General features: G+C 39.0%; 1 protein-coding gene across 2 annotated transcripts; it reads right to left on the reverse strand.

Annotated features, from left to right (window-relative positions):
- Positions 1–2,406: 2,406 nt before the first annotated feature.
- LOC127803847 (la-related protein 1C) lies at positions 2,407–9,316 on the reverse strand. Of its 2 annotated transcripts, XM_052340418.1 has the most exons (7): positions 8,418–9,316; positions 8,146–8,272; positions 7,690–8,052; positions 7,459–7,615; positions 7,264–7,354; positions 3,389–3,460; positions 2,407–3,039 (listed from the first exon to the last, which is right to left on the reverse strand). In XM_052340418.1, the coding sequence occupies exons 1-7, from the start codon at positions 8,910–8,912 to the stop codon at positions 2,734–2,736; spliced, it is 1,611 nt and encodes a 536-aa protein (XP_052196378.1). In that variant the 5' UTR covers positions 8,913–9,316; the 3' UTR covers positions 2,407–2,733. The 2 variants fall into 2 exon arrangements, with proteins under 2 accessions (XP_052196378.1, XP_052196376.1); XM_052340416.1 differs by having other exon boundaries at positions 7,690–8,272; positions 8,418–9,315.
- Positions 9,317–9,614: the final 298 nt, after the last annotated feature.

A 9,614-nucleotide genomic window follows, 5' to 3' on the forward strand; every position in this document is an offset into this window, starting at 1 on the left:
TGTCTCACATTGCTTGGTGAGGAGATTCAAAGTGGGTATAAATAGCTCAAATCATAATATTGGATTTGGGCCCTAAGGGGCACCCAAATTTTGTGAGCAGACGAACCCATACCCGCATGCGTGCGTCCCTGTTCGTCCGATCGATTTGGATATGATAAAAAAATAAAATAAAAAAATAATATATTTTTAGTAAAAATTTATTTAATTTTAATTTTCTTTTTATCCGGACACTTTTTCGAAATTTCCTCTAGCCCATCCCCGATTCTCCTCCACATGTCGTGTGTCTTCTCAACTATCCCGACTTTCTTGCTTCATTGTCAGGTTGGGGGCTCAGCTATTTTAATAATTGAGAGAAGCTCAATCCATGTCGTTCCTCTATCAAACAAAATTAACGAGACCCCAACTTCTATTATTTTTTCCTTACCAACCCACTATTCACCAAAGACCATGAGAGCTCAATTCCTTCTCCAATCTTTCTTCTATTCAAAATAGAGAGTAAATATCACTTTCAGTTCTGCCAACTCTGGTCGTTCTTGGCTATTGTTATGCCGGTGAGATTGTTTCATCCTGCTAAGACTATCATTGTAGTCTACTAGGTGTCTGTGCAGGGTGATTCTGTCTTCAGAACTGCGCTTTGCGCGACTCGATTTGTATTAATTTCCTTACTCGTTACAGTGCAATCTACTTCGGCCATTATTTACAGTATTTCATTGTACCGATTTTATATTAATATTATTGTTTATACCAACAAGAGTCTACTAGGATTTTCTTGGAGAATCTCGATCAATAGTCTTTTTAGGCTCTCTCGAAGATTTTTAGATCGAAAGGTTCTCCTGATGACTTGATATATTTTTTTTATTCTTATGATTTATATTTATCTATTAAATTTATTTTTTATGTGATTCATGATTGATTCATTGCATCCATACCACATCAAATGTGAATCCAATTATCAATCAAGAAGGTTTGTAGGGGAGAGAGACAATACAATTTTAATCAACTCAATGATTAAAAAGATTTCTCTCCACTTTTCTTTTTTTGCTTTTCGCCCTCGTTTTTAAACAAACATCAACAAGCCTAGTGATTGAGAATCTCATCTATGTGGGTAATGACATATCTATGTATGAGCTGCGCTATACACAATTAAAATTAATTTTTAATATATAAAATTAATTTTTTAATATAAAGTATATTTTTTAATAATAACTTAGTTTTAAAAAAAATTATAGCTCACTCCAAAATTTGTAATGTATAATTCTACATTTCAAAAAAAAAAAAAACCAGCCTTTCTATCCATAAATTTCTGAATCTGCCAGGAATTTTCTACAAATCGAACCCCAACGGTAGGATTCAATATCAATATACAGGCCAATAGGGTTCTTAAGTGAGATTAAGTCATGGCTAATGACAATTTCGTCACGGTCAACCAAAAAAGAAAGGGAATTTGAAGGGTGGTAAAATAACCTTTTGTTTATTTTTAACGAAAAGTTAAATAATAATATTTTAACATATTTTCGTCCAAGGCAATATTAAGAATGTGACCACAAATTTACCGATTAAAATTTTATAATTTTAAAACATGAATGTCCACGTGATGATTGAAACAACATCATATTCCAGTCTTCCAGATAAGGAGAAAGAGACCGTGCACCGGCAGAGACAGTCCCATTCGTGAGAGATGGTCTTTGTCGTAATGCTCCCCCCCCCTGCATCTGCAACAGCATGCATGCTGCCATTGTTACAGTACAAATTCAACACAATACATGCGCCCACCTCTACATCACAACTGTAAGCTGTCACGAACTAATGATAGACAAGTGGACTAACTTGAACACAACTTTGTCAAGCGTGCCAGTTTGGGTTTGTGGTGGGGTCTGGCTTGAGTAGCCTGGCTGCACGAACTCTCTCGGTTTCGTAAACAGACATGGAAAATCACAAAGTTGAGAAAGAAGCAGAACTAGCAGCCTAATCAAAAGACCTTTGTTAAAAAAACGTATCCATCGCCGTGGGTCTGTCTCGTTCGTTGAAGGCGAACCCCAAATTCAGACAAAATCAACCCACTATTTCCCCTTTGGGGGGCCGGCCTACCACTCAGCCTCCCATGATTTTGATAAGCTAAAAATTCAGATTAAATCAGATTTACCACAACAAAATCCAAAATGAACCGCCTGGCGCCAGCCTAGTCAACACAGCACAGGTTGCCAAACCAATGAAGGGTATTGAGAATTCAGGACAGGCATGCATTTAAGAACTACAACTGAAGAAGACAGCCACCGTCCTAGATTATTTACCTTGAGCACCTATTGCGAACTCATTCACATGCTTCGCTTCCTGCTAATGGTGGGAGGGGAATAAGCACACAACACACCCCAGAGATACTAAAAACCAAGGGAATGCGGATCAAAATTGACCACAAGCGGAACACATGTCACACTGAATAACAAGAACCAAAGCCCATCATTCCCACAAAAATCAAATATACATCCCAACAATTTCATGCTACCAGCTCTTGTTTTTCAGCCCTCTTTATGATTTCTCTTATTTTGTTTTTATAAATTTTTTTCCAGTTTTTTATTTTCCCTTTCTGATACTGTTTGTCTATCTGGCTAATGAAACTTCACGTCCCAACCTACCATGGCAAGAAGACGACCATTTATCTCCAAAGAAATATGCAAGATAGTGCTTGTCAGAGTGCCTTCAACCCCCCTTAAAAACTCCCGGCGAAAGAAATTGTCACTGACTTGAACTTCTTGGTGAAGGCACTTCCTCGGGATGGTTGCGGCGGGCCTGGCCCGTCCTCTCTCCACTGGTTTGTTGAGATGGGCTACACAAATCCCCGGATGACAGTCTACCATGGAATGCATCAGCCCCACCTTGTTTGCTTGTCTGCTCCTCCAGTGAAACACCTTGGATGTTAGCAGCAAGCTTGTCAGAACTGGATGATGTCCCCAAAGATCGAGGACCAGAGACTACATGACCTTGAACAGAAGGGGGCATGAGCCATCTTGACCACTCATTCCGCCTTCTTACTTTATCACCCTGCAAACAACAAGAATAGCAGTAGGATGACCGTTGTTAACAAAACAGAGAACAAATTTGCAAGGAGATAAAACTTCGTAACACTAGCACTTCAAAAAACTCCAGGAAGGGGTGAACAAACAGCAAAATTTCCTCTCTTACCTCTTGTTCTTATGTAAATAAAAGCATAAATTCCAAGACTTAACGTTTGGTTGTGTAGGCAAGTAAAAATCGATTCCTAGCGCCACCACCCCCCACCCCCCTCCCCCCCCCCAAAAAAAAAAAATGAAAGATAATATTCAAGCGCCAAAGCTAAGGATACAAAAATGATTTAACATTTTAAAGCGAATGGAATCTTCTGAAGAAATACCTGCACTTCCACAACAGTTGATGCATGCAGCGCATCCAATATAAGCTGGATATTGTCTGTCAACTGCGAAACCTGGAAAAAGACATAGGAATGAAGTTGTCTAGCTAAAGACTACTGTAGCAAGTAATATCAAGTTGCACACTTTCATTATCACCAATAGCATATATTGGATGCTCAATCCCACTTGGTGGGGTTGGCAACATGAAATCTAGATTTCCATCCATTTCTGTCCATGGCTTTGCATATAAAACTTAACCGACCAGCAAAGGTGGAGCATGATTTATTCACCTAATTCTATACAATAGCTCCTTTTAGTGTTCCAGGAACCTTACCGGGAGAGAACAAATGATCTGCCAATTTCTTCGTAACTTACTGGCAGGATGCATCAAAATTAATGATTTCATCTATATAACATATGGTTACATCAGGGAATCACACTCATCAAGAAAGCCTAATAATTTATCAACTAACAATTTGTGCTAATTAGTAATGATATCCATTGAGAGTACATATACGATGCAATTGAATAAAGAACCAAAGTTCAAAGAAAATAGAAACAAAACAAGAAAGCCAGTCCTATCATTTAAGAGGCAATCATCTACATATCACAACAATCTTTGAATACTCAGCATACTGACTGCAGTAAAAACAACAAAATACAACTACAATTTTGTAAATGACCATTCATCCAGCAGTCCTATAAGGAACCTCCTAAAACCTCTTTCCACCTAAATGAGAGCCGCCACACAGTATCTTTAGAAAATCAAGTACATGTAAAAACCTAACTTGGGTGTCTATTACAAAGTTGGGCCCAGGAAATCAAGGACTCATTCATCCAGCAGCCCTGAAAGAAAGTCCACAAACCTCTTTCGCTTAAAGAGACACCTACATTAAGACCAAACCTTACACAGTATCTTTAGAAACTCGATTGCAAGTAATGAACTTAATCGTTTCCCCCCTAGTAACATACAGATGTTGTACCGGCATGCAAGGAATCTACTCCAAATCAGCCCCCCCCCCACCCCACCCCCCCAAAAAAAAATAATAATAACAATAATAATAATAATAAATAACATACACAAACAGAACACTGACGTTAGAGGGTTGGGGAGATATTTTAACCCCTCCAACGGAGGACCTAATTTCCAGTTTTTCACAAGCCAATTTCAAATTGAATTCTTTCAGGTTTTCATGATAACCAAAATTCGAAATCATCTAAGCCTCAAGTTCCACCAAAACTCAACTTCGCATAGGACATCATCACATCTCCTGCATTGTCTCCTATGTATTGCACAAAATTCGGCATAACCAACGCAGAAGCATTCTTATTACTAACATGTTGCCACCATTCTTCTGAACCACTAAATCCCTCTAACCTTCTATCTGTAGCAATCCCTCTATAGCATCCAAAGCTGATAGCACCAGTATTGTGGGCAAAGTCAGTCCTTAGCACCCCAGAAGCCTCTTGTTTCCAGATCTAAAGATGCTGAAGCACCACAATTAGTGGTATGAACAATACTTAATGTCCAATTGTTAGACATCACAGAGAAACTTGTTTTAGAACTTAACATGGCTAAATGAAATTACTCTCTTGTACTCATATTTCCACCAATGAGATAGACGGGAAGAAGTGAAATGGTGAGTGGAAAGAAAAAAAACTCATGAGAATTTATATAAACTTCACATGAACAAGAAAGGCACATGACTTAGATAAATAAAGTCTAAATTACCATAGATGGGTAGATGATGTGCAAATGATACTACCAATGCTGTTTGCACTAAATGATTTACCTGCTCCCAGAATCAAGCACTAATTAGACAAAGGAAAATAAGATGATATCTTACCAAGGACAACCACCAGCAGGTCACCAACAATAGGAAACAGATTGAGAAGTAAAGAAGACTAAACAAAACAACAGAAAGCAAATAAAAAGCCAAAAACTGAAGAAAATAAATGCAAACATTGTCCAGTGGACAGCACATGAAACACGGGAAACTGCTGCATACATTTCACTCTCTAATCTATCAGCTAAGAATTGTGGGCTAATCCATTCCTCCCATTGTTTATAAATGAAAAGATAAACCAAATTAAAAATGCCTACAGTCCCCTGAATAATCCAAATTTTGGCATATTGAACCAGCTAACAGCTTTCTAATTTCAGCAATGTTATATATCATATAAGCAAGTCAAAATATGCAGTAACTAGGGGAATTTAGGATTTCATACCAAAGAACATATGAAATCATAAACATTTCTAATCAAGATTAAAAAAAAAAAAAAAGAAACAAAAAAAAGACATGCCTAAAAACAGTGAAATGAACAGAGGTTAGTTCGCTATCTTATCCAATCAAAAAGAATTACAATTGCTTACAATGCTAATAAAATTAAAAACTTAGAACTATAATTATGTGCATAAAAATGTATATATATAACAAGTATAATCCCCGAATGAAGCAGATAATTAAACTGTCCATACCAAAATCTAGCAATAAGAGAAATGGATCCAAACTATTACAACATGAAGAGTCAGGCAGGGACAAAGCCATAGAAGGAATGAGATTCCAATCCAACTGTTAACTTGCTTGGAAAACATAAAGTCCCTCACACAAACTGAAACAATGTATTTTGAGACACAACATATTAAGAAACCTTGCATGGAAACAACTAAAAGCTTATTGTAGTTGCCACAAAAACCCATTTAAAGCTTCTTTAACCAACTACAGAGACAGCAAAGCTCAAAATTGATCAGAGCACTTCTTAAGACATGATGCAATCCTTAAACCCAAACAATGAGAAAGAACAAAACAATGCCTTTAAAGGGATGTCCAGCCAGAATTTCTGGGAGAAGTGAAGGTTTTAACTTGCTAGTTTTTTTTCTTTTTTTTTAATTTATGTTCATCTATTAAACATGGTGAATTGGAAATAACAAAAGCACGAGATATTGAAGGTCATTGGAGGAGGTTCATAGGAGCAATATAAGTCTCCATGAAGCTTCATTTCCAAAGAAACAACAACAAAGCCCTAGGAGACAAGTCTACTTTGAGGTACAGTTCAATCTGTAGTACATAACTATTGAAGGCATCATATCACAACAATCACCCCAAAAGATAGTGATTAAACAGATAATTTTTTTTTTTTTTTGGGGGGGTGGGGGGGGGGGACACAAAACAAATGCCATCACCAAGAATAAGTAAAAAAGCAAAACTGCAGGGAACATAGAAGGTTTAACTCATTGCTTTCTACTTACTTCAGAGTTATTACAACATAAAATGGAGGAACCCCAGTTTGAATATTAGATCTAAATGAAGGAAAAAAACAGGAAAGAAAAAAAGAAGTTCCCTAACAGCCTGAGAAAATCTGATGTGCTGAGAGAAATGAAATCTTCAACTCACTGATCGATAAACATAATTCTTCACTGAATGAGGGTAATCTTAAGTAAGCACACATTGTTAGTTTGTATCCATAGAAGAAATAAAGTAAAATCAAGAGAGTAGGGAAAGAAAAACGAAAAGAAAGGAAGAAAGTGCAATCACAGTAAAGGTCAATAATCCAGAATATAATATCAGAAAATCAGATTGCCCCTCATTCTAAATGCATCGTTAAAACTACTTAATTTGGTAACAAATTGCATTCTTAATGATAGCAAGTACACTGGCAATGACTCATAACAGGAACAATAATTTGATATGCCTTAGGTGTAACTTAAGTTTTTGGGGGCAGGGGAATTCATAACATTAATACCTTTAGAGGACACGAAAAACCCCAGATGGGGAACTTATTACATTAATACCTCTAAAGGACACAACAAATACCAAGTTAAGTAACCGAAAGAGAAAGTAAGTAGAAAATCATTTGTTATGCCAACAACACTCACTTTTTTGAACGTTGCTATTAATTTAATGGAAACCCAGCCTTGGTCATCCATCTTCTCCCGCAAGTATGTATCTTTAATTAAATTCTCATTACTGCAAGGAATAGATAAGAGGCATAGATCATTCAATTCCTAACTAAAAAGAATTAACTAGCAATGATTACCATTGAAAAGTAATGAAAGCCATTAATAAGATACCTGAAATAATAATCTATCTGATTCAATATCTTAACAGGTAACTGTGGGTCTGGGACAGGGAAAAACATTGCAGGGGGTGATATTGGCGACATAAAAGGCATGGCTCTATATGAATCGGGTGGTGGACCTGTAACATAAAACACTGGATGCTGCCCTTCTGCAAACAGATGGGCACATTTACTGGAAGCAAACTCAACACAATTCATGAAAAATGATAGTAAACCCTCTTACCATGATAAATCATAGGGCTTCCAAAAGGGCGCATGGGCACTGGGGATGGAATAAATTGAGCCGAACCAGGGGGTGGGGGTCGGATGAAAGGCCTAGGGACAACTCTTTGTGACTGGACGTGGGCATCTCTGCCACCAAATGCTCCTTGAGAATTCCATTCGTGATTCAAACGGTCCTGATCCCGCCTACCCCCATAATTTTGATGGTAAGAGCCATCACCACGAGCATGATGCCCACCATTCCCTCTCCTAAATGTGTTGCGTTGTGGTGGATGATCACTCCCACTATGTGATTGCGACCCAAACCCTCCCTTGTGTCCGCCCTCCTTGTGAGCATGATCTCTTGAAGGAGGCTCTGAAACAGCTGACCCAGATTTTCCAGTGTTATTAGAAGCCATTTCATTTACTGGACTCAGCAATGGCTGAGTGAAACCACCGTTAGCGGTAATGCTCCCACCTGAATTCCCACCACTGCGCTTCATAGGCTTCTGGCGTTGGGGGGTTACATGATTTGGAGTCACAATATGGTTTGTATTATTTGGGATGACCTGTTTCTGTGTGGAAGAAGTTGAACTTCCGGAGCCCTACAGTCCAGACACAGACAAACAGAACTGATTAAATTTAGGAGATGCAAACTACATAAAAAGCAAAAATTTCACACAAGTAAATCTACAAGAATTATAAAGGAGAAGCAATAGAAGATTCAGCATAAAACATAATGAAGACAACCTGTGACGCGGAGGTCGATCCATCAGAGAGAGATTTCACAGAATCAGACGAAGACGGTTTTGGAGAAACCCTCGTAGACTCAGAGAGGGCGGGCCAAGAAGCGGCCCCCATGACTGGTCCAACCTCGGAAGCACCGTTAGAAGGTTTGTTCCAAGCTGGCTTTTTAGCCGCATTGCCATTCCCAGCACCATTGTCGGAAGACTCCAGCTGACCATCCGCGACAGAATCATTCCGCAAAGACAAGGACAAAGAAGAGGAATCCATCGCCGCCGACTCCGACGAAGGAGCCATCCCAGCCACTCCCGCGCCGGAGGAGGAGGAGGAGGAAGAGGAGGAGACGATCGATTCGGATTCGGCGCCCCGAACGACCTGTGTCCGCGGCGACGCTACACTACGCGTCGCCGCTGCCGCCACGCCTCGCTTTGATTGAGGGCTGTTGAGAGCGGCGGCGGCATCGTCTGTGCCTGAACTTGAGTGATTCGCAGTGGCTGCCATCAAAACTTAGGTATCGTAATTAGGGTTTCGAAAAATAATAAGCCAATTACGTTTCCCAAAGCCGATCGACAGAATTAAACCACCCCCCCCCCCCCCCCCCCCCCCAAAAAAAAAAAAAAACCTAAAGGAAGGAAAGAAGGATCAAAATTTTGAGAGAGAAGAGAGAACGGTAGGGCTACTTGGAAATGAAATTAGGGTTTTATTATACGAGGCGTGGCTGCTGGACCGATCGATCACTGGAATCTGGTAATCCGATTGGATAAAACACGGACGCTTGAGCTCTCCAACGAGCTTTCTCTCTTCTCCCTACTCTTTCCCCTCTCTCTCTCTCTCTCTCTCTCTCTCTGTGTCTTATTCTTCTTCTTCTTCTACTTCTTGTCTCTTCATCTCTACTAATTCCTTTCTTCTTCCTTCCCTTTTACATCACACGAGAAGAAGTGAGAGAACTCTCTCATGTCTCTCAATTTACCCAAATACCCTCTCTTATTTTGTCGCTTCACAATAAAACCCTACTTCGGTTTGGTTTAGTTTAGTTTTGGGAATCCTCAATTCAAACCTGTGATTGCATATTAATCACTCACTCCTCAACTCTTCCTGCCCAAACAAAAACACAGCCAGTTATGCCTTTGTCTAAATTTTATATCTCATGAATTATTAGGCCTTTGTCTAAATTGAAGATAAAATTAAAAACAATTATTGGCA

The sequence above is a fragment of the Diospyros lotus genome, chromosome 6, assembly GCF_014633365.1.
Source record: "Diospyros lotus cultivar Yz01 chromosome 6, ASM1463336v1, whole genome shotgun sequence".
NCBI lineage: Eukaryota > Viridiplantae > Streptophyta > Magnoliopsida > Ericales > Ebenaceae > Diospyros > Diospyros lotus.